Source organism: Natator depressus, chromosome 8 (assembly GCF_965152275.1).
Source record: "Natator depressus isolate rNatDep1 chromosome 8, rNatDep2.hap1, whole genome shotgun sequence".
Lineage (NCBI taxonomy): Eukaryota > Metazoa > Chordata > Testudines > Cheloniidae > Natator > Natator depressus.
In genome coordinates this window covers 13,823,180-13,849,473 of record NC_134241.1, presented here as the reverse complement: position 1 = coordinate 13,849,473, position 26,294 = coordinate 13,823,180, and the positions used below count along the sequence as shown (strand labels likewise).

The 26,294-nt window shown below is 40.6% G+C and overlaps 1 protein-coding gene across 6 annotated transcripts in view; it reads right to left on the bottom strand.

Annotated features, from left to right (window-relative positions):
* The window catches only part of FSTL4 (follistatin like 4), a 671,384-nt gene that overhangs the window by 10,004 nt on the left and 635,086 nt on the right, over positions 1-26,294 (bottom strand). For 5 of the 6 annotated variants that reach the window (XM_074960459.1, XM_074960458.1, XM_074960457.1 and 2 more), the window contains 7 exons: positions 21,118-21,279; positions 20,007-20,141; positions 18,352-18,378; positions 12,883-13,001; positions 4,645-4,794; positions 3,927-4,034; positions 330-439 (listed from right to left, as the gene is read on the bottom strand). In XM_074960459.1, the coding sequence (XP_074816560.1) occupies positions 330-439; positions 3,927-4,034; positions 4,645-4,794; positions 12,883-13,001; positions 18,352-18,378; positions 20,007-20,141; positions 21,118-21,279 (811 nt within the window). The remainder of the gene's footprint in view (positions 1-329; positions 440-3,926; positions 4,035-4,644; positions 4,795-12,882; positions 13,002-18,351; positions 18,379-20,006; positions 20,142-21,117; positions 21,280-26,294) is intronic. The other variant, XM_074960461.1, reaches the window with a different exon arrangement.

The following is a 26,294-nucleotide window of genomic DNA, read 5'->3' as shown; positions in this document are numbered from 1 at the left end:
ACAGTACAAGCACACCTTAATTTGCAGTGTAGACATACCCTCAGCGGTACACTTTGAATCTTAGATTTCTTATAGTATGGCTTTGTGGTTAAAGCATGAGCCTGAACCTCAAGTTTCTATTCCTGTCTCTACACAGACTTGCTGAATCATTTGGGGGCAATTTGCTTATCCTGTTCTTACATCAGTTTCCACATCAGGAAAATGGGAAAATAATACTGAACCATATCACATGTTCATTAATGTTTATATAGTACTTCAAGCTGATTAGACAGAAGGTTCCCTAGAAGCACAAAGCATAATGACGACGAGTCATTAGGACCATTCCTTACCTAATGTGATTAATAATAAGATTTGTAGGTGGTATGAAAAAATCATCCACATCTTCAAATGGCGTGCGGATGATATGCTGATTTTCCCCTGCACTTGCCTCTGATATTACCTACAATAAATAAACAAAATGTTGAGCATAGGGAAAACAAGAAGGAAGCGAGAAGTAAATACAGATTACAGAACTGCGTTACACCAAAAAGATTTTTGCCATGTACCTAGGACGTTCAAATTGATTAATACTTTCAAAATAGTGTTTGGAGTAGCTGCCCTGAAAAAATGTTAATTAAAATGGCATTTGAAGATTGACATTTGTAAGGTAAGTGCACAACTCTCTTTGCTGTCATATGATGATGTTTGTATCCTAGACAAAGCAATCATGCACAAGTTGAAATAGTGTGACAACACTAAACCTACAATAATGTATTCCAAACTGTTTAAAGAAAACATTTATTTCATATTTATTAACTCACTTAAATGCACAATGGTAATTCACTGGCTTGAATGGTCTAATGCTAACTCCCACAGCAATTAATTATCACTTTGAAGGAGCAGAAATGTTCACCCATCGATTGCACCATGTAAAATACATGGAAGAGCAGAGAAAGGTACTCTCTCGAAATGCTGTCCTTCAGAACAAAGCAAACCTTCTGCTGCCATGGAAACTCTGATTTATTATCTCCCTTATAACCCCAGAAAAACGAGGAGGTAGAAATGTTCAACAATTAAAATGTTAAATACAGAAATTGTTTACTGGGATTGTTTTGGTTCAAGATGGTTTAGGTCAATTCATTAGAAGTTTCTGCTCATGTAATGTGCTAACAGGAGTTCTTTTGAATGTAAGGCTAAATAATTCCTTAAAAGGTTTAGTTCAAACTTTCTGGTCATGCCATTTCGATTTCTTCCAATTAAATTGTTTGAGAAAAATGCCAATTTTTGCCGAGTGCTTTCATGAAGCCAGAAATAGTATTGTACGTTTGCTTTCCCATACGCTAGTAACACCTGAACAATAGCAACCCCTTAATAGGCTGCATAACTTTGTTTAATAAACCCCTGATTTCTGAAGAGGGAGAAAATTAAGGTCAAGCTGTACAGCTGAATTTCTTTATTACAGACTGTGGGAAATCGTTAAGGTTTTTGTTTGTGTGTGTGTGGGGAACCTCATCAAATTTGACACTGCAAACTTTTGGGGGAGGGGGCAGGGAGAGATCAGAAGAACAAAAGGTAGACTGCTGCTGATGTTAATCTAATGCTATCCATGCGTATCTGCACTTCACGAGATAACGGAAAGGACCATCTGAGAACTACAGCCCTATAACAAGTTTCCAGCTGTGCAGTTGGTGTTGTCTTGTTAATAATCACAAGTCTGTGCCATCTTTCCTTTAATTACAGAAACCTCTCACAGCTGGACGGAAGCTATTAAGTTCGAAAGCGTAAAGAGAATCCATTTTGTCTTCCTGTATCTTGTACAGGAACCCATGCTAGTCATCAGGAAAGTTAGCTGAGATTGCTTCAGAAACTTCTGTTTAGTTGCTGTTGTTCTGTTGCCAGAGGTTACAACAGTGCAGGAGTCCTCATTATTTAGCAGGGCCCAATTGGTTTGTAAAATCTGTATGGCAATATGGCAACTGCTGTAAAGAAGGTGATCATTTATGGGTAAACGTCTGGCCTGAGTAGTTTAACTGGGCACTTAGCTGCTGTGCAGGGAAGCAAGAAGAAGATCCTCCCACTCTCAAGCGCCTACATAAGGGCAAGTGTAGACTCGAGGTGCCAGGTTCACAAGGTATTTGCGTGCCTAACTGCCTCTTTAGGCACCTAATGCCAACATTTGGTGCCACTGACATTTTCAGAACCACCGTCCAGCTGCTAGCTAACCCTGTAGGCATCTAAGTATCTGCTGGTGGGCCCACGTCACTGCTTGGAACCCGCACTCAAACTGAAACCCCAGAGCAATTCTCAGACTGGACATTCCCATATCTCTCCTAAAGCACTCAGTTGCATTAGTATGTGCTAAACATGCCTATGGGCTTGGGCCCCACACACAATCAGGGCCAAGCAAGTTGGGAATTTTTCGGCTTGTGCTTGTGCGTGTCCCTAGAATACTCAATAGCCCTGCCGTTAGGGCACTTGCCTGAGAAGGGGTAGACTCAAGTTCACATCCCTGCTCCAAATCAGGCATAGCAGTCTGGATGGCCTCCTCTCTGGTTTTTCATGAGAAAAAGTTGACCTTGTTTTTAGGCGCCTAACTTCAGGAGAGGGTTTGTGGATAAGAATATTGGCACTTCCCTCTGACCTGTCAGTCAGGTGTCTAAGGCCACATCAATGGGAGTTAGCTGCCTAAATACTTTTGATTGGGGTCTAAGCCCCACCCCTTTCCTCTGCATTTCAGTCCTGGTTAGGTTAGGCCACGCCCTGCTCAGCTGGCTCCCAAGAATCTCCTTCTTGGGCACTTAACTCTCTGTATGCAATGCATGGGTAGCCCAGGCAGCTAGCTCAGGGCTCAGAATTCCACTAAGTGCCTATGAGCTAGGCATTGCAACACCTAAGTACCTGTCTGTAGCTAGCCCTAGATTCATCGTGGGGAGAGGGGATTAGATCATTGAATTGGATCTCCCCTATATCACAGGCCTTAAATTTCATCCAGTTACTCCTGTACTGAACCCAACAACTTGTAAAGCATATCTATCTTCCAGAAAGGCATCTGTGATCCTTAAGCTTCCTGCTTCCCTATGAGGAGTGGAGGTAGGAGGTCAAGAGGATCTGTGGAATGGTAGATCTCCCAGTGCCTCACCACTTCCAGCCCACCCATCTCACTCTCTCTACATCCAGTTAATTATTTCGCTAGCCTCTTTTCACCTTGGAACTGATTTCCAGTACCTCATGGGGATTGCCCATCCCTTGCCTAGCCCTCCAGAATCCTATACTGAATCCCTTCGTGTGGCAGAACCACAGTGGGGCCATTGCCTTGAGAGTCTCTGCAGACCAGAAAGCAAGGGCAGGAAGTGCCATTCAGGAACTTTTTTTTTTTAATTTTGAGAGAAACAAAATCCAATTCCTAGGACACTAGGGTTCTGATTTCAGGGGGGCTGTGCACACACACACAATGCTTACTGACGTTAGTTGTGGGTGCTCAGCATGTCTGAAAAATCAGGCCCCGTACTGTCGGCATAACTCGAGAGAGAGCAGCACAGTACTACAGCAGCTCATCCAAACAGGAGGCCGATACTGGCAACCTAATGCAGCCACATGACTTAATTCATTTTTATGGTGGGTATCAGATGAAAAAAATAGATGTCAAAATAACAGCATGAAGCCAAATCTCTGCTCTCATGCTAAACTCCAGGTCGGGTTTTATTGCTGCATTATTGGTAAAAAGAAAAGGAGGACTTGTGGCACCTTAGAGACTAACCAATTTATTTGAGCATAAGCTTTCGTGAGCTACAGCTCACTTCAACGGATGCATACTGTATGCTTATGCTCAAATAAATTGGTTAGTCTCTAAGGTGCCACAAGTCCTCCTTTTCTTTTTGCGAATACAGACTAACACGGCTGTTACTCTGAAACCTATTGGTAAAATGTTAACTTTACATAACACTTACCTGCAGTGTTGGATGGGACTTCTGCATGTTCCCCCAGCTAAGGACCCAGACTTGGTCATGTGATTTATCATAATGTAATTTGGCTGGTAGGGGGTCAACATCCATAGACTTCAAAGAAACAAATATTTGTATTCATATTTAGTCGAGTGAAGGTGGATTATGAACATTATTTATGTTAACATTTGTTTACAAAGATTAATGTGAACATTCCCGTGGAATCCATTATCCACCCCCCACACTTTAGGGAGATGGAGGCACAAATTTGTGTAGTTGGCTGAAAAAAATCACAGTGACAGAGCCAGAAATAGAAATTAGGTAGCCTGATTCCAGTCCTCTGATTTGGCTAATCAGACAACACTCCATCTCCCACCACAACTTCTATCTACAGGGGCCAATTTCTGATAGCGTTACACCTGGGCAATCTGGTTATAACTGAGGTCAGAAATTGACCCAGTAAGTGTAGGTCAGAAATACTTTCTAGGAAGCTGCAAACGTGACTGCAGACTTATTCCTAGGACTATGAGAATCATGCCATAAAGCAGTTTTTTGAGAATGAGGTTATATCATGGCAAATGACGCAGTATACCCCGATGAGTGAAAATAGTTTATCTGTCCGACACATGAGCTCGGTCAGAGGTTCACTGGGTAGGGACCTAATTCTTTAGCAGATCAAAACCGCTTTGCCATCATGGAATAAATAGCTCTCCTGGTTAAGTACCTGCATGACTTTCTGTGTCTGGATATCAATGATGATTAGTCTGTTCTGCTTGGGCTGTGTCACATAAATATACTTGTCTCTGACATTGACAGCTGAAGCCCAGAGGCAGGACTGAACCGCTCCACCTTCAACTCTAGGACAGATCTCTTCCTGAAAGAGAGAAGAATAGGTTTAATTTGTGCAAGTTCAGGGCCATGCTCTAAGCAGCCTGCACTTTAGCCTGAAATCATAGAACAAAAATCCATGGGGACTATGATATGCCTAAATTATTTCCCCCCACACACTTTTTACCTGGAAAACATGAAATAATTATTGTATTAAGTAGCACACTGTAGTCTGGATCTATCCCAATGAGATTAAGCAACTGGAGCTTGCTGCAAGCTCCCATTTATATTCAAATAACCTTGATGCTGCACAGAACAGAATCTTTTGAAGTATCCCCTGGTTCAAGGGGACTTATAGTGCTGTCAACATTTACTAGCAATATAAATCTCATTTTGGGTTTAAAACACAGTGATTTTAATGGAATTATTGCACTGCATTGTTCCAATAGCTTCATTCTCAGTTTTAGAAAATCTTGCTCTCAGGTCCTTGTGCATTTAGAGTAGCAGCAGAAGAGTTCAATAGTCTCCTTAACTCCAACCTGGAAACGTCTTGCATTTAAAAGTATCATATGGTGTGGGCTTGATCTTGTTGACCTTACTCACATCTGGGTCATTTGTTGAAGCCAGTGGGACTAAACATCATTAGAGCCAGCAGGATTTGTCCTTTGCTATATTTTCTGTAATGCTGCTTCTCCTTTTTGGTGATAGCTTTCTCTTCATATGCTTGCTTTCCCATCTTGTGCATTATTATTGATGACCGGTAAGTTATTCCAACAGTAATGGTACTTTTCAGTTGCCTAATAAAGTACAATATCATTTAGTTGGGTATCTAAAGCTCGGAAGGCCACATTCTTGTTGAGTTCTGGCCCCTCTGCCCTACTTTGTGGGTGCACAAAGGCTGGAAATCAGCTGGATTTAGCTGCTGAGAAGTCCTATGGTTTGGTGAACAGAGCTTGTGCATCTACGTCCTGGCCCACCACTCCCACCCGGCCCTGGCATAGAAGTAGGTTGGGGGGATGGAGCTGGAGTGCACTGGGCCTTGGCTATCCTCTGGCGGCATGTGGTCCTTTGTGCACAGAGCTTTGAGAGTGAACCAGAAGGCAGAGCAAACACCACGATTTATTCTGTTTTTAAAATATCTCACAACTTTTAGGCCACTCTCATGATCTTTGAGCGCTACTTGTGATTTTCATAGGTGGGGGTTAGCCATATTCAGTAGCAAACTTGCAACGGGAGACTCAGGAAGCTATGAGTCTCCATGACAAACTTTTCCTTCCCCAGTGCCCCCACTTTTGCAGCAAATGGAAACTTGGCACAGCAGAAAATCTGGGTCCAAGTGAACTGTCCAAGGTCCCGCAGCAAGTCAGTGAGAGAGGTGGAAACAGAACCAAAGTCTCTAGACTCCCAGTGTGGTGTATTTTCCACCGGTCCATGCTGTGTATCTTAGAACAATAGTCTTCCTTATCTGAGATTAAGTAGAAGTGACTACCATGTGAGAGGATACAAGCAGGGCACAAAGAATAGTTTTAAGAAATGCACTAAACATAACCTTTGGCCTGATCCTACAACCATTGAGGCCCCCAGCAAAACTTCAATGAGAGCTGTATAGCACCCTGCGTTTGCATTGTGGATGAGGCTGCGAGTCTATCACAGAGGTCATGGATTCCGGGACTTTCCGGGACCTCCGTGGCTTCTGCAGCCAGCAGGTGCGACCCCAGGGCTGCCCAAGCATCTCAGATGGCCCCGGTGACTGACCCCAAGACAGCCTGGCAGCTTGGGTGGCCCTGGGGCCAGCTGCAGTGGCTCCCCTCCCCACAACAGTGGGCCACCAGCAGTCCCAGGCCACCAGCAGCTGCGGTGGCGGTCCCAGGCTTCCCCCTACCAGCAGCCACTGTGGCTGTCCTGGACCTAGTCGCGGTCCTGGGCTGCCCCTGGCCAGCAGCAGTGGCAGCAATCCTGGGCTGGTGGGCTGCCCCCCGCCAGTAGCAGCAGCGGTGGTCCTGGACCGCCCCTCACCAGCAGCAATGGTGGTGGTCCCAGGCCGGCACCCCAAAGGCCTGCCCGAGCTCTAGTGGGCATCCTCGACGAGTACCAGCGGGTGCACCAGAGCCCCCCCTCCAGAACCTCCTAGAACACCCAAGATTTAATCAGGGGTATATAGTACAAGTCATGGACAGGTCATGGAGCCTGAATTTTTTTTATTGCCCATGACCTGTCCATGACTTTTACTAAAAATACCCATGGCTAAATCTTAGCCTTCATTATGGGTCATCCTAATGGGTGAACTTGCAAAAGTTCACCTGCTGACTAGCCATTAATTACTTTTGTTTCTTAATGGCTACTTTATTTGAATGCATAGTTTTGGAGCAGATACAGGACATGGGGAGGAAATAAATGCATGTGTGTTTTTGTCAGTGCAGCTGTGGCTCTTAGGCCTTGTCTCTACACAAAAGTTGTACCACTTTAGCTATCCCAGCACAGTGAACGGGATATCCCTGCTGTGGGTGCTGTTATGGCTTATTTCTGTATGAGAAGGGGAATGAATAAGCTATAAGCACTTTTCTATCGGTACAACTTCACCCATACTAGGGATTGTACCAATATTACTATTATAGTAAAAGAATCACACGCCTAGCACACATAGTTACACCAATTCAGTCCAAAATCAGTATGTAGACCAGGCCTAAGTTTTGAAGATAAGGGGCTAGATTGTCTAGTTTGGCTGAGTTCTGATATATGCCTCCCACAGATCCTGGAGCCAGCCAGAGTCCAGTCTGGTTCCTGGTGTAAAGGCTTGTCTACACAGGGAAAACCCCCACAGCACGTGGTGCACATTAGCTACTCTACACTGACTCCCCGTGCGGACACTTACTGTATACTAAGAATGCCTTTGTGGGCATTGGCTTAGTGCAATTTGTATTAAGCTAACCTCCCTGAGGGCACTTTTAGTGCACAGTGGGTGTCCACATAGGGAACTAGTGTGAAGTACTTAGTGCACTTTAAATTCATACCCTAGCTTACTGTGCACTAACTTCCCCTGTAGACAACCTCTAAGTTGGAGCAGCTCAGAGCACATTTAACTTAAACCTGTCTACAGGCCCCAGCAACTTTGTGCTACCATAGTGGTATAACTGAGCTGGAGCAGGGACCAGAATCTGTCCCTATGGGTCTAATACAGCACTCACTTCAAATTTAACACATTCAGCCTTGCCCATGCTAAATGTTCTTTTATGCCGATTGGATAGCAAATGAAGCTGTTTCTGTTGTAAACCCACCAAAGGTTGGCTTGTTTGTACAACCACATCACTGTTTACATGGCAGTTATACAAAGAAAAAAGTAATGTAAATCTAAGTAATGTAAATCTAAGTTATTTAGAACTATCTGAACCAGGGTCTACTCCTGCACTCATTGAAGCCAATGGCAAAGGGCCCCAAGACTTCAGTGGGAGGCGGGATCAGGTCTTTAGAGGTTACTCTAGAGATCAGACATATAGCACTGCTAAAAGTTTCTTTTAAACCCACCACTGTTTTCTTTAAGTGCCCTTCTTTCTTTGTTCTTTTAAAGCTGAATTTCCAGTACCACCTTTCCAATATTTACAGCTGGTCAGAAAAGAAACCCAGAAGTCTGTCTCTGAGTTGTAACAGCGGTAATAAGGTTTTATAATATGTCCACATAGAGTGCTCAAAGGTGAGGATCAGATTGTCGATTTATAAGGTGATATATTAAAGGGCTCAAATGAAGGGAAAATATTAATCTGAGAGTTATTGATATTTAAAAAAATACTTATTTAACAGAATGATGCCCTTTCTTAGAATTATAGAATCATAGAATATTAGGGTTGGAAGGGACCTCAGGAGGTCATCTAGTCCAACCCCCTGTTCAAAGCAGCACCAATCCCCAACTAAATCATCCCAGCCAGGGCTTTCTCAAGCCTGACCTTAAAAACCTCTAAGGAAGGAGATTCCACCACCTCCCTAGGTAACCCATTCCAGTGCTTCACCAACCTCCTAGTGAAAAAGTTTCTCCTAACATCCAAACTAAACCTCCCCCATTGCAACTTGAGACCATTACTCTTCATTCTGTCATCTGGTACCACTGAGAACAGTCTAGATCCATCCTCTTTGGAACCCCCTTTCAGGTAGTTGAAAGTAGCTATCAAATCCCCCCTCATTCTTCTCTTCTGCAGACTAAACAATCCCAGTTCCCTCAGCCGCTCTTCATAAGTCATGTGCTGCAGCCTCCTAATAATTTTTGTTGCCCTCCGCTGGACTCTTTCCAATTTTTCCACATCCTTGTTGTAGTGTGGGGCCTAAAACTGGACACAGTACTCCAGATGAGGCCTCATCAATGTTGAATAGAGGGGAATGATCACATCCTTCGATCTACTTGCAATGCCCCTACTTATACAGCCCAAAATGCCGTTAGCCTTCTTGGCAACAAGGGCACACTGTTGACTCATATCCAGCTTCTCATCCACTGTAACCCCTAGGTCTTTTTCTGCAGAACTGCTGCCTCACCAGTCGGTCCCTAATCTGTAGCAGTGCAGGGGATTCTTCCATCCTAAATGCAGGACCTTGTTGAACCTCATCAGATTTCTTTTGGCCCAATCCTCTAATATGGTAAATAAACAATCTTCAATATGGTAAATAAACAAATGAAACATTTCTGGCCATATTTCAGTACCTATATTTGAAGATATTTTATAGTTCAATAAGATTATACAAGCGATGTCTTATTGTGCAATAGCATGACATGAATACTGAAAAAACTTAATTCAAGGCCTTAAAGTCATGTGATATCTCGCTATTGCACTTGCCATGTTGTGTATCATTGCATTTGATCCAATACTAAAAGTTCACTGCCACTAGGACAAAATTTTCCTTTACCAGTTTTCTTTGAATTCAGATAATCCTGGATTTAAAAAAATCCCAGTGTTTGTAGAACATTCCAAATGGACAAATAGGGGGCCCAAGTTGTCTTTATTTTTAATGGAACTTACACAGAATGTTCAGTAGAGGTGTAAACTTCTCCACATCACTATCCCCACATGCTGCCACTGTATCTCAATTCTGACTTGGGAAGCCATTGCATGAAAAGCTTATATGCATGTGAATAAGGTAACCATAGTCAAAGGCTCTGTGCCACATTAATAATCCCCATGTCAGAATCATAATATGCATTGTTTTTATTTTTAAAATCAGCCTTAGAAGCATAGGGATTGCCATAATGGATCAGACCTGAAGTGAAGACCAATTGCATATCTACCCTGTAGAAGAAGAGGTTACTCACTTTATGCAGGAACTGCGGTTCTTAGAGATGTGTCCCCCTCTTGGTGCCCCTTGATCAGAGATTTTCAGTTAGCAATGTCCGTTGGGCCCATGCATGTGTCCTATGCCTCCTTGTGCCAGATATCGAGGCTATATGAACTGCCCTCAGTTCCTTATCCACCCAAACATTCCCTAAGGAACAGTCTGAAGCAGAGGGCAAGGAGGGAAGGTAGTGGAGCACCCATGGATACACATCTCAAAGAACTGCAGTTACTGTACGAAGTGAATAATCTCTTTTTCTTCTTCCAGTAGTATCTCTATGGGTGCTCCACTTCAGGTGACTTCTGAGCAGCAACCCCAGGTGGAGAAGGGAGCTTCGAAATAGAGTCTAGAACTGAAGATAGTACTGCAGAACCAAGTGCTGCATCGGATCTGACTGCATGGATCAGGACATAATGTTTCAAAAACATAAGGACTAAAGCCCATGTAGTGGCCCAACATTTTTCAGATACTGGCACAGTCTGTAGTAATGCCGTAAATGTTGCCTCAATTTGGTTGCAGACCAGAGAGTCCCCAGACTCTTAATAAACCTACCTGATACCAGATGAGCAAATATGGAGAATCTTTCTACTAGAAGATGGAAGGCTGATATTGCAGCCAGAAGGACCTTAACTGCACTAGTTGATAACCCTAATTTCTTTAGATTCAACAGATAATCAAGGATGACTGAAAGGGGCAGCAAATCAGGCAGAAGGCAGCAACACCATCTATTTCATTTCTGCAGGTGCAGGTTGACCTCTTTCGACTGTTCAGTAATACCTGTTACACTTCAATAGAGCAGGAGGATTCTAACCCCATGAGCCATGCCCTGAGGCGGAGAACCAATAGCTTGGGAAGAAGCACATGACCTGCATCCTGTGACAGGAGATGAGGCATGGTTGCGAGCTTGAATGACGGTTGGACACACAGGTAAAGCAGGTAAAGGCACCAAGCTTGTCTTAGCCAGGACAGCACTATTAGAATATTTCTGGCTCTGTCCTGCCTGATATTGTTTATCACCTTTAATATCAGCAACATTGGTGGAAACACACAGACCAGACAGTTCTTCCAAGATAGAAGAAAGGCATCTCCCAAGGACTGGTGGCCCAGACCCTCTCTTGAGCAGAAAACAGTACACTGCCTGATCCTGGAGGTGGTGAAGCGATCCACCTCTGAAAGTCCTCATTTTAGGAATATGCTGGGGAGAACTTGGGCGTCTAGCTCCCATTTGTAGACCTGCGAGAGGTGTCTGCTGAGGACATTGGTTGTGGTGCTCTGAATACCTCAGAGATAGACCACTGAGATTCGGATCTGATGAGCAATGCACCAGTTCCATAGCTTCATGACTTCAGGGCACAGAGAGGGAAATCTTCCTGCTCCCTGTTTGTTGATACAGAATGTGCAGAATACGTTGTCTGTCATGACCCAGATTGATTTAGCCCTTATGAGGGGTAGGAAATGAAGGCAAGCCTTGACAGCCCTGATCGCCAACAGATTGATGTGGATACTGGTTTCTTGAGTTGTTCATCTGCCTTGATTTGTGCAGGTACTGAGGTGGGCTTTGCATCCCAATAGCGATGCATCTGTCGTTAAAGTCACTGATGGGGCTGACTGACAGAAAGGAATGCCTGCACAGATGTTGAGTTGGTTCTTCCATCAGTCTAAGGAGTTCATCATTTGTAGAGGAACTGTCACCTCTCTGTCCAAGATGTCTCTGACTGGACAGTAAATTATTCTAAACCATCTATTTCCTCATTAGCAGTCTGAGTTTATTCTCCCTGTTTTTCCTTCCCCGGATTTGAGGGCCAGGCAGAAGTTGAACTTCTGGGAGATGTGGGACTCCTGCAAGCAATGAACACACTTAAGTGTGGCTGTCACAGGTATTGTCTCTTGGCAGGAGAGACAAAGTGTGAAAACTGGCAAGCCAGGCATGCCCTACCAGGAAAAAATAAGTCTCCCTAAAGAGAAAAGGAGTAAAACAATCCTCTCACTATTTATCTAACTAACTATAAAAACTATCTAACCACTTTAGAAATATTACAAAAGCCAAGGCATGCTCAAGGTAGACATGGTAGAGTTCTATCTCAGGCTGAGGTGTCTGAGAAGGAACTGATGCTGGTTCAGCTGCGCACCCCTATATAGCTTCGGCAATTGGCATGAGCTGAACAGACACTGCTAACTGAAAATCTCTAAACTGTATAGAACGAGTACTGTGGAAGTACCAACCCTTGCATAGATTTAGGTCCAAAGCTCAGTATTTCCTGGGTGCAGCTGTGACAGGGATTGCAAAGCAGCTAGTTGTGCCTCCCTGATTCCTGAGCCATATCTCAAGTGGTCATCTGCCAGCTAAGAATACACAGAACACAGTACTATTCCAGTTGCATGCCCTGTCCTGCCACCAACACTCCCTCGCCACCTGCACTCAGAGGCTGTAGAGTGGTGGGGTGGGGAAGGAAGGAGTAAAGGCCACTTACACCAGAATTACATTAGCGGGGGCCACCATGGGGCAGCCCTCAGCTGGGGAGACCTAGTTGCTTTGTGGCCCAGTTCTGATTTGGTAGCATTTTATATCCACTTGGCACAGTTGGAAATGACTACCCAAGGTGTTGGATATTGGCAAGCCAGGCCCGAGACACTCTGTGATTCCAAGGATAAACTTCCTTCACCTTTTGCATGGCCACAAATCCCCGCCTTGCACATCCTCAACTGGACACTTTGAAAATGTAACATTTTCCTCATACTGTATATTCTCTTCACAAGATCTAGGGAGCACAAGCTGACAGATGACTTGGATACTTTATTACAAAAAATCAAAACAAAAACTTACATAACTTGTAAAAATCCTCTCACTGGGTTTGATATGTCTTCGGATCTCACATTTGTTTGGCTGAATGATTGTGATCCCATCATTGGAAAAGACATAAAACATATTTCCCACACTTAGGCCTTTAAGAAAAAAAAAGCGAAATAAGCAGAATTTAAAACAACAACAACAAAACCACATTTCTAGACTTTTATTTTTGGAAGAACAACAAAAAAATCACTTTCCAGAAAAACTGGTAATTTGGATGCAGTTGGTGCATTCACAAAAATCAAACTTCATGTCATAACAAGGGCTTCAAGGTGTGAGGAAGGAGATACAGACATGTTCAAAAACACATTGCTTTGGTGGCAGCAGTGACAAAGTTAGGGAAATATCTTGAGGTCTTCCATGATTATATCTGTGTCAGAATTTGAATGTGTGTGACATTCTAACCTTGCCAAATCATGACTTTTTTTCTCTTTCCATTTACACTGGAAATAGCTTGCTAACTGATATGCAACCAAAAAGGAACTGTCAGCTAAAAACACACAAAAAAAATAACCCCTCAAAGTCACACAGTTACAATTAATTTGACCTTTTGCAATTTGCAAATTGTAAAGATGAATAAAAGCATTGCTTGATTATTTCATGAAATACATTTAAAAAAATCCATCCTGTATTCTAAAACCATCTGCGTGAACCAAAAATAGCCACCAAAACAAATACATTTTTGAAATTTTGCAAACTGTAATTCACAAATGTGGAATATTTCAGCATTGCAATAGCACTCATCTATCAAAACTGGGGCATTCCAGGAGCTTTGGAAAAACTGGCTCCTTCTCAGTGGATTTCTGGTGTAAGATTATAATTTCATATTTCTGTTTAGCAGAAATGCCCTACAACACTGATAGTTTGATTCTTCTTCAGCTACATGCAAATGCAGTAAATAATATCTTAGAAAATGGATTAGGGAATCTTTTCAAACACTATACTCAGAAAGATCCCAACACTCTTTAAATTTTTATACCACCCGCTAAATAAATTCTTCCAATGGCCTTTGTTATCTCAGATAATGTTGATAGTGTACTTATCTGCCAAACTTCCATGGCACTGGTGATATAGAATTTTGTCCTTAATACAATTTGCTCCATAGAAAATAAGGTCCTGATCCTGCAAACACTTAGAAACATGAGCAACTCCACACTACTGGGACTAGGTTCTCCTTAGATTAGCATCTATAAATCCTATTAGGACTACTCACATCTAAAGCGTTACTCCACATGCGTTAAGTGCTTCCAGGATTGGCGCCTGAATCATCATAGGAGATTTTTACAGCAAGAACTACGTATGATTGGGACTAACACAGTTTTAGCAAATTTCATAAAATATTTGCTGTATTTATTTAAATGAAATTTCAGCATGGGAGGGTGTTCCTTAAATCTAAACTATCTTGGTGTGAAATATCTGGCTTCAGAGTACAACTGCATGTAGAGAGACTTTTTAGCTTTTGATAGGTTTGTTGCTGCACTGAGAATCTGATGCTTTAAGATTAGCCTCTGAACCATACCACAGAAATACCCCAGTTAAGGCATCAAGCGGATACAGGAGCTGTGATCCTTGAAGGTGATGCCACAGTGAGGGACCATGCATTCTGAAAAAAGCGTAAATGTTGAATTTCTACTCAGGCTCTGCCTAAGGACTAAGTAGCTTGGTAGGTGCTAAGGGCTAATTTTCCAGAAGTACATTACCAGGTCATTTTGCCCAGCCATTATAGCCAAAAATCTACCCTCACTGCATGCACATAGCTCCCACTTATTTGAATGGGAACTGAGTGTATGTATTGGAGAGCAGAATTTGGCCCTTTGTGCAATGAGTGAACGAATTTTCATATGTAAAATAAAAGTTTCATTTTAAAAAGTGAAAACAGTCATGCAAGAAATTATGACAATTGTGATAGATACATGTTATTATCTGCATGCACATTATTAGTGTTATTTTATTTGATGATTTGGTTAAGAATATGAATGCGCATTTCAGCTTTTAGTAGTCCTTAATAGCAAAAACACTGCTTGATAATGCCTTCAGTTCTGTGCAGATTTGGAGTTACTCTTCCAATTTACTTTAATTATCTTGCAATGTTTTAACATGATGATCCTGAATCTACTTCCACTAAAGTCAGTGTGAGTTCTGTGTCTAACTTCAATGGAAGCAGGAGCAGGCACTATTTAAAACATTAAGATGTTTGTTGAAGATAACACTCTTTTTGAGGTTTACAGGATATTAAATTAAAATGCCCTTATGGTCAGTAATTTTCAATCCATCTTTTGAACACAAAAGTTACTTTTCACTAGTTAACCCTTGGAGTTTGATTGTCATATCAAAAACGTGCACCTCAATCCTGACTGGTTTACACAGGAATGGTCCAATGGGTGTCAATAGGGCAATCCATGTAATGGTTTTCCTCATTCTAATCCAAACTGATTGAAGCATTTAAATAGCTAAACTGGTAATACAAGGTTTTCGTGTTTAAATTTATATACATCTATAATACTGATGATTATTTGTGTGCTCTCCCTGTCCTCCCTTGCCCCAGACATAATGAAAAGTATTCCAGCTTTGAAAATAGTGTGACGATTAATTCTGTATCTGAGCCACCCACTCTTCCATCCACTATTTTCACTGTACAAGATATATGCACATAAAAGCATTAATTATTGCATATATTTTCAATTCTATGTGAAACTGGCTGAGAATGCTGTGTGCACTCATTTCCTGGGTTATAGTTGTGTACATGAAAACTTTTGAAAATATAGCCCTCTTTCAATGATCAACTGTAATTATTTTCACTCTGATTTAAAGCAAAAAGCTTGCTTCATGCAGCACAACATACAGTCATTAACTCACATCATTAGTTTACTGCAATATCTAATTTATTGTAATATGACAACATGAAAATTTGATCACCTTAATGCAGCGGTTCTCAGCTTGTTCAGGGAAAGCCCCTGGAGCGCCGGGCCGGTTTGTTTACCTGCCGCGTCCGCAGGTTCGGCTGTGCCCGGCCAATGGGGGCTGCGGGAAGGGCGGCCAGCACGTCCCTTGGCCGCGCTGCTTTCCTCAGCCCCCATTAGCCTGGAGCGGTGAACCGCAGCCAGTGGGAGCTGCGATGGGCCGAACCTGTGGACGCGGCAGGTAAACAAACCGGCCTGGTGCGCCAGGGGCTTTCCCTGAACAAGCAGTGGACCACAGTTGAGAACCACTGCCTTAATGGATTCAGCTGTACCCATCCTTTTGGTTAATAATGTTTATTAAATCACTAGCTTTAAATTTAACAGCGAGGAAAAATAAGTAAAATTAAATGTAAAAAAAAAAACCAAAAAGCCCTCTTTCTCATCCAGCCTTTTCTCTTTGCCAAGTTTTATCTCACTAAATTAGCTCCTTTCTCTACAATGAATTTGCAGATTGAATATTTTACAACTTAATTTCTAATATGGAGGGAAAGATTTATATAATCGTATTCTACACACACAGTTATTTCAGGAACATTGATAGTAAATCTGCTATCACGAGCACTGCTGCTCCCTCTAAAATTCAGAATTTAATTTAGAAACGTGCAGGTTTGATTCTGATCAGTTTACAGTAACTACACTGTATTTAGTAGAACTATTATTCAACTTTACGTATTCCTTTAATTCCTTTATTCCTACACTTTTCTGTCTGCTTATTCCATGTAAAGTTATCTCGTCCCCTCCCCTCGAGGATCTTTAAGGTAGAACATGGGATACACAGTATATAAAAACCATGCACCATTACATAGGTGACGCTTGACTGATTTAATTCAACAGCAATTTCAGATCTGAGCAAACTAAACACTGGAATAGAGCAAATCTAAATGCCCACAGTGCAATTTACATGAAGCTCAGCAGTGGAGAAACAATCTCCATCATTGTGTATTACACAGTAGCTGGTGCTGAGTTGGGAATAGGGAACAACTGTCTCAGGACAATCTGCTCAAGTTAGTGATCCTGCCACTTCTAATGACCCAAAACCTAATGCTTTTACACATATGCCATCAGCGCTACTGGAGAGAATGGGACAGTGGATACTCTCTGGGTGTTCACAGGTCACTGAAAACTGTCACTCTCCTTATGCCTCTAAAATCCTGAGCGCAAAGCCAAAGCAAAACAAAAAGCCCTAAGCCAAGTGAAGCAGTAAGATCCTCTCTTTGCATATGTAGAGGACCGGGTGTGAAATGGTCCTCGTACTCTCAGCTGGTAGGATGGAAATATATGCTTTGCCTGATAGCAGAAGGAAAGGATGCTTGTGCCAGATACATTAAGGAAATTGCTCAAGTACAATGTATTCACTGGTGAAGTCTTGACCCATAATGCTAGTAGCTTAGTATGATCTAGGCTTCCTTGTGTGGAAGCTGCACAAATTAAGCCTGCACCCAATGCAACGCCAGCTTGTGACTGGACTTTAAAAAAAAACCACCATTCACATCTTTTTAGCAGGTGTTTTATAGTCCAGGGGCCAATTTTTCCAGTGCACATATGCAAGATCCATGCAAGATCCAAAAAGTGCACAGAGCCAAATGTCCACATTTGTGCATGCAGTTGCCATAACTACATATGCAAGTGGATAAACTGTAAAATATCCAGTTGGGGCACAACTGTTTAGATACTTTTGCATATTCATTAACTGCCATAGCATATGCAAATCAGTATGTAGATATATTAATACCCATTTTTGCACATAACTACAGTACATGCACACACAAAATCAAATCAAATATTGGCCACAAGTGTCTCCTAAAGGAGTTTGAGTCCATTAGCTACTTAGGATGCTTTTTTCCTCTAACTTAGCCTTCAAGTTACAGAAATTTTGACCTTGTGCAGGACACACTATAAATCTGATCAGATTAGAGTTCTTAATTGCCAATTAAAACAAGAAGAAATGAGGCATCCTGTGCCCCGCATATCTTTAAAGGATTGGAGGGAGCAATAACTATGGTTTCACCCAACACATATGAACACAAGCAGTGGGGGTGTGTGGTTTACATAAACAGTTGTACATGCTGCACTAGTAAAGAACAGGCCTAGAACAGCGTGAACCACATGTTTAAAAATGGAACATACTGAATTTATATCTTACATTTGTTCATTTGCAGTCAATTGAGATCATAGTTGTTGTGGAAATTCTGTTAAGCTATTGATATTTGCTAAGAATCTGACATTAAATTGCATTAGTGATTGTTTCTGCCAAATCAAGAATTTCAAATGTATCATGACCACCTATTATTTTATAGGGGAAAAAAATCAAAGGGATTATGTCCAGGATTTAGATCACGGAAGTGATATATATTATATGAAGCTTAATCGGACAACCGTGAGAGCCGATAAAGTTAGTGGCAAGTCAGTGGAGAATGGCCCATTATGGAATTATTGAAGCAGACAAGCACATTATCACTACAACAAAACAACTGTACTGCAGTACCTTCCTCTCGCCACAGTATGTTTGCAACTGCAGCATCAGAAAATTGGGAAAGCCAGAAAATAATCAAGAAAAGAAAAAAAACATACAATGTCAAAATTTTCATTGTAGCAGTTAACAGAATTAATACTCTGATTTTAAGTGAACTGTTTAATTTGTGAAAACTTCATCGCATTCATCCAGGCAAAGTATTTAATTTGAATAAAACATCAGGAAAAATAGACATTTCCAAAGTCAAACTTCTCCTTGTGGGAGAGTCCTGCAGTCCTTGCACTGGTAAAATTCCCATTACAATGAATGCGAGTTTTGCCTGCACCAAGACTGTAGGATCAAGCCTTGATGTACAGAATGTTCTCCTGAATGTAATTGTAGGTATGGTACAGACAGTGATTTCCTGTACATTTTCATTAAGCAAGTATAACATCTTTTTGAAGCCTAGAAGAGATAGTTATACCAACAAAATGCTTTCCAGTATTTCCCCTGGAAATGTTATGCAACAACAGTTAGGATTCAAACAACATCCTTAGGTATATTAATTGAATTTCAGTTTGTAATATTTCAAATTATTTCTCACCAGGATATAATTTCCCTTGCCCAAAGGTTCAAGTGAAAGTGACTGATATTTGCAAGAATACACAATTCTACTAAATGAACCAAGTATTGCCATGAGTGTGTGTATCTATTGTTAACATCTAATTCAGAATGTGGTGTATTTTTGGGAGGTGACCCAAGCAGCCCACACCTGTACAATCTGCAGAACCTTTAGAAGCGTCATTTGCAGAAGCACTCTGGAGAATTACTCCAAAGTGGCAACCAATCAGCTCTTCCGATATTGCACTTTCATGTTGGGTAGTGCTAATATAACACTGCTGCACTCTACCCGAAGACAGTGGCTAAGATTTGGATGGCAAAATATTTGTCTTTGTTATGGAAAATAATCTTAATATTTTAAAACCTGTTTTGCTTCTTTTCAATGTGATACAGGTACACGAAAAAATTCAAGCAATCTGAACTGATGACATCCCTTAAAGTTAAAACAGTTTCACAGATCACTATTCTAGGCATCCAATATTTGGCTATTTTGAGTATTAATTGTCTTGAAAAAGGAAAAGTCTGTACAAACAGAACAATGAAATTTCATTTTTAAAATCAGGCAATCGTTAGCAGAAATCTCTGGGTTGTAGTCTTTTACAGCCAAAAATATTAGCAATGTGTTACTTTAGTAAAGCTATCTATGCTTATATCTCAACACAACCCTAACACACAAAAGACCCTCGATGATGTGATACAGTAAGTCGTCTATCATACCTCATGTGATATCTTCTCAAAATAGAGCCTGATTCTGTAATCGCTATGTGGGCAGAATTCACCCTAGCTTCAATGGGAGTTCCACAGATTGTGTGGACTGATTCCAGGACCAAGTTGTAATTGCAAATATGTGATGCTTATTTTAGTGGACTAAAGAACACAAAGCAGATTACATTCAGGTTAGGCCTCTTCCTGTAAATCCTTACTAAGGCAACATTTCCATTGAACGTGTTCAGGTACACAGTGATTAAAACTAAAGAGGGGAAATGATAACTTCAGATAAACCACATAGCATTAGAACAAAAAGAAACAGTGGGTTCCTGAAAAGATAAAGGAAAAATTAAGCTTACGAGTCTTCCTGGCTGAATCTTCGATGAAGAGAGACGATATGTCCTCATCCACTCCCACTTCATTTTTAGCAATGCATGTATAGGCACCGGTGTCTTCATATCGAACACTACTGATATGAAGTTCACTTCCATTTGCTGCAACGAAGACATCCATAAACTGTTCCTCACTGTGATAACACAGCTGTTCAAATGCCCTAGCTTCCTAAAGAGGCTTGTCATTACAGGCTTGCAAAGTGACAAGTTTTTACCTCTGAATATTTTCCATGTTTAAACTGAGATTTTGAGGAGTTTGTGGATTGCTAGAGGATGGAAGTGTTTTCTTTTCCTAGTGTCAAATACAGACTTACCACAAAGAAATAAAGTGAAATTCCACACCCAAACAGAATGCAACATCTCACTTATTTGCCTCGAGTAAAAATTTGTAAAATTCCCCCTTTTTTTTGGTGCACAAAATCATACAAATACTACACATTTTTTTCATCAAACCAATGAAAAGCTGATTTTTCACCATTTTAGCAGAGGGTGTGAATGTTTTCTACACAATCCCACCTATTGTGTAGTTCTCCTATAATGCACTATCATTTAAAATACCCTTTTAACCGTGTGTTAGGTGAGGTCTCGTTTCCTTATATTTGTATTGCAAGTACAATTTACACATGATCCTGCTCCCTGTTAGCTTTTGAAAATGGGGGTCTAAAATTAGCAATGAGAAATAATTTCATTTGCAGATGTTAATCTGAAAAGGGAGATACATGAGTCTGAGCCTGATTCTCAATAGACTTGCATCTTGTGTAGTCATTTACACCTGTACAAAGTGAATGTAATATATTGCCTTTCTGATTGTCCCTGATTTAAACCATGAGCGAAGCAGTGGAGAATCGGGTACACTGTGTTTTAATAGAATGCTGTTATTGTTTATACCAAGCAACATTGTACTTTATGGAAAAGTCACTGGAGAAAGAGATAGAAAAAAAGAACAGAGGTCATGGAACATAATTTTCATACTTTTGTGACAGCAAAAGAAAAAGAACATCTATTTTTAGGTACAACATAAACCATTTAATTCCTTTTTTTTTAACAGTACATAAATTAGCCAGAATTCTGTCCTTACCTAGGAGTGTTAGTTGTTTGGATAATTTTGGCATGATATCAATGCCATTTTTTAGCCAGGTAATTCTGGGATTAGGAATGCCTTCAGCGTGACATTTGAGACTTGCGGATACGCCAGGTTCCTGTGCCTGAGTTTCGGGATATACACGAATCACTGGTGGCACTGTGGAAATAAGGAATTGGTGATTTTAAACTAACCTGTCAATTATCATTTCTCTTTGTGCTTTGTAATCCACTGACTTCGATCTCTGTTGTAGAAAAAGCCTGATCCAAAGGATTGTGAAATAAACAACATTCTCTTTTCCATTGTAAACTAGAGTTAAGGTTGCAGTGTAGAAAAATCATTACTGTATTCTGTTGACTGAATCAAAACAAAAATGCTCCAAAATTAACTTCAGGAGGTTATCCTTGAATCTGATTTTGTAGTCAAATCACCTTTGATTTTTTTGTTCACTAAGGCCTTAAACCAACTCCGACTGAAGTTATTGGAAAGACTCCCATCAGCTTCAATGAGAGTCGCATTGGGACCTAAGGGGATTACTCATGTGCTTAAAGTTAAGCATGTGCTGAAATGCTTTGCTGGCTCAGGGCCTAACGATCTTGCTCTCTAACATAAACTGGAAACATTGCCCTGAAATTGGTGGGAGCAGAATTGGATTCTCTGCCTGCACTTATTCAACAAAAGGCACCCAACTATTCAATATTTTTAATTATTAAGAATGAATTAAAATAAAATTGCTTAAATGTTTACTACATAAGATTCTGAGCAAGTAGGCTATTTATAAATTATTGATTAAGTTGGAAGGTATCCAAAAACTGACAGTCTCTTGCAGGAAGCATTTGTGTACTGATTGGAAGTACTACTAATTATATTACAATTTCAAACAAGTTAATTGATTTTGAGTCATGTTGCGATCATTGCTCAATTCAACAAACCTTAGTATTACCCATTAACCATTTCTTCACTATCTACTCTGGTATGTTTAAATATTTTACAATAATTTCATAAGTGTTTTTAAGTTTTTAATTATTTAGTTTTTCAGTTAGGAAATTTTGGGAGTCAATGAAGTAACAGTTTAAAGACTCGCAATTCTGTAGGATGCATAGGCCCCAGGATGATAAAAGTACCTTCATCTAACAGCTGGTATAGAAGAAAACACCACCAAATGAACCTTATCTACGGCTTGCTAGGGTGCTTGATATCTGTCTTGGGGTAGTTCTAGTAATTAAGTTCAACAACATGCTCCTTAAAGCTTCTTTTTGATGAGCATAACTAGTGAGAGAAGATTTCATTCTCTTTCCCTTGCCTACTGGGTACCTAAAATAGGTATTGAGTTATCACCTCTGAGTAATCTTTTCAATGGAGTCAGACATGAAAGCAAGGCTTCAAGTCTGATTTTATGGATTTGAAAAAGACTGTTCAAGTGACTAGAGGCAATGAAGAAAAAAACCACTCCAGAATTTACAACAAAGGAATGTTTTTAGAGTCTACCTATGCATTGGATATTTAGATTCATTTTATTTCCTATTCATAAAAAAAGCACAGTGCACCATTAGTGCCCTGTCATCCATGGCAATAAGTAACACAAACCACAAGTACTTTTAACCAGACTGACAAGCTTAGTTTCTGACCCTGCCAAGTCTACTAATCATAGTCTGTCTAGAGGTATAAAAACCAGATTGTTTAGATTTCATATTTCAAGAGAGCTGTGTGTAGAGGCTACTATAAAAAGCAAGCTTAGTTTTAGTCAATTAACATTAGAAGGGTGCAGTTCCTAAACAAATGGATTTATTGGCATTTGACTTAATCCTCCACCTATTAAAATCAATGGCAAAGCTCCCATTGACTTCCGTGGGTGCAGGATCAAGCCATAGGATAGGAAAGATACATATTTTCTAATATAAATTATCCTGGGTTTTTTTAGCCCATTTCCTGCTCAAAGGGCCTTTTAACTTTTGACTGCTCAAAGGACACTGTTGTGATAGGGATCTCCAAGCATGTCTGATGATTTCAGATTTTATTTTGGCATGGCAATTGCTGGATTTTTTTTGTTTACTGCAAAGCCTTAGGGTTAGATGAAGGCACACTACTTAACAAAGCTGAGACTTACTGGTCTCATCAGTAGGCTGCAAGCCAGAAACTCCTGAGCAGCAACCCCAGTCTTGATATCAATTCCCCCTATAGCTTTCAACAAACCCTTTAAAGTTCTCTGATTCAGTGTGCCCACCTGTGAAATACATAATCACCTCACTGAACTTTTATGAAGACCTGGAGTGCAGTGTTTGTTTCATGGAGACACACAAAGGGTAACATTTTCGAAAGAGCCAAAGTGATTTAGGAGCTTAAATCCCATTTTCAAAAGCATCTAAGAAGCCTAAGTCCCACGACAGTCAATGAGGCTTGTTTTGATTCCTAAGGGCTAGATTTGCTAAGGTATTTAGCCTCCATGCAGATAGTTGCCTTGTCGGACTTTCAAAAGCACCTAGGTAAGTTAGACACCTGTCAATTGGCACACAAGCATTTTGAAAAGCTCACTAGGCACCAATCTTCTTTGTCAGGTGCCTAAATGCCTTTGAAAATCTGCCCTTTAGAAGCCTGATTTTCACTGAAAGTTAACGGGATTTAAGCTCTTAAGTACCTCACTTCTGAAAACAAGACTTTCTCTCCCAAGTCAGTTAAGTGTTGCAATGCTGAGCAAAGAAACACTGAGATACCTTTAAAAATCTGGGCCTAATTCACTTTTGAAAATGGGACTTAAACTCCTAAGTCACTGAGGTGCATGTGAAAATCTTACCCTAAATCTAGTGGTGCTGTCTCAAGCAATCATTCTTTAACACGTTCATAGCACTTTCTGAATATTACCTAGTTACCACTCACAAAAGCTGTGTAGATTGGTTAGGTGTCATTGTACTCTATTGTACTACATCATTCTGGGATTTATCCAATTCCCATTTAAATTAATGACAAAACTCTCACTGACTTCAAGGGTGCATGTTCAAGCCCTCTATGAACAGGGTACTAATGAACAAAGCAGAGGTTACTTGGATCTTCCTATTTCTTCACGTTGCTTACTTGGATTCAAGGCATTCACGTACTTTATTAGCAACCAGAGACTAGAACAAATTTACACTGCCAAATGTAGCCACTAGGTATCCTAGGCACTGAATCAATGTACTACACTAAAACTGGCTTAATTTGAAATTATGGCCTGCTGCACATCTTTCTCAGAATGGTTAATAAGGGAATCACATTACTCTCTCACCTTCAAAAGAGAGAGCATCTACTCCTGCTTTTTCCCCACACCTTGCTTCCTCTGGCCCCATTTTAACATTTATTGCCTTTCTCGTTTCTCATCCTAATTCATTATACAGGCAAGTCATTATGTGCAACTGGTTTATGATAACCACTAAACTACAGACTGCACTTCTATTGTCCTTGCTACAAATTAGTACTGTCCAGATAAGCACATTTGTTCTTAAACTGGCAAAGATATCAGCGTAAGACTTTGGAATATATGGACTATAGTTTGCCATTTCCCTTTGTGAATATATATCTCCAAAATGATACTATGTCTACAGCAAAAGGCAACATAAAAATGCCATTATATTAAACAAAGTTGTAAAGGAACAGGACTCATGCAATAGAGAGATTCGCTAAATAGACTTGTCTGCAAAGGGCCTGATTCTGCCATCCTTACTCATGCCGTCTTACGTTGTGAGTAGACCCATTCATTTCTGTAGAAGAGCTCACAGTAATAAGGTGCAAGTCGCTATGAATAAGGATGACCAAATCAAGCCCCAAAGCAATACATTGCTGCTACAGTATATACGTGCTTTAGTGATTATTTTAATTAATAGATTAATCATTCCTCAGATGTTTTAATTCTTTCAGTTCGCAAATGAAAAGGATCTGCAGCCCTCTCTCTTTTCAGTTAAATGCCACACAACAAAACATTGCATTGTTCAAAACTTGTCTCCACTGCTGGCAAATTCTCCTGGAGGATCCTCATAATTGAGCTGAAGATCCAACTACCTATGGAAACTGTATTCAAGGAACACATTATTGTGAGTTATGCTGATGTTTTTCAGAGCATAGGAACAAAGGAAAATTATTCTCTACACCCAGCGGTCTCTTGATTTGCAAACTATCAGTTTTTGTAGCTGATTACAATTTTACAAGTGTCTTTATCCTCAGCAAAATCTTTTTGTTAGAAATGATAAACTGCTTTTTCTCCCACTAAACTCAACATATGCAGTACAGAATTTTCATGTGATTTCAGGAAATGGAAGAGAAAAAACATTTCCAAGTACTCTTCCTATCAAAGATCTATTTGCAAGGACAATGTGGATGGATTTGTTTTAATTTTAGATCCTTCAACGTGTTCATTTCTTCATAAGACATTAGGAGCAAGCTAGTGTATGTATATTTGCTCTCTGCTTTTGCCACTGCTATACAAATCATGAGATACAGACACATCAGATCACATGTTACATGTGCCACATAGCCACTCCATATGGTGTTGAGATTTTTGTGGCAGGTGCCTTTATGCTTGTGGCATAAAGGATGTTAGCTGACATAGTTTATCCAAGCCTGTATATCCTTCCTTGTACTAGCTTTCTTATGCATACACATCAAAACTAGCATCAGACTTTATTTACATTTCACTGTTAATAAACTCTTTGACCATGTCATTGGTGGGATTTCTAAGTGTGCCTTAGGTAAAATGTGACCACGATTCATCACTGAATTTGGTCTGCTGGTTGGATCATTAGCTTCCCTGGTCTGGGCTAGGTACCAATGGGGAGTGCGATGTGAATGCTGATCAATTCCCGCCAAGCCATATTAATACTGCATATGTGGAAATGCTAACCATATACCACCCTTGATGTTCCCTATGAGAGGGGACTCACAGTCTAAACTGGAAGTCAGGAAATGTGGGTTTCATTCCCGGCTCTGCCACTGACTTTCTGCTTGACCCTGGATAAGTCATTCAAATTGTCTGTGCCCTGTTTCTGCCTATGTAAAATGGGGACAATGCTTACTACGTCATAGGTCTGAGTCTTCATTCATTAATGCCTGTGAAGTGCTCTGAGATCCTTGGGAATCATTTACAGAACTGTAAAGTTATGAAACCATTAGCCTGCACCCAGGGGCTGATGTTAAGAAAAATGCAGCTA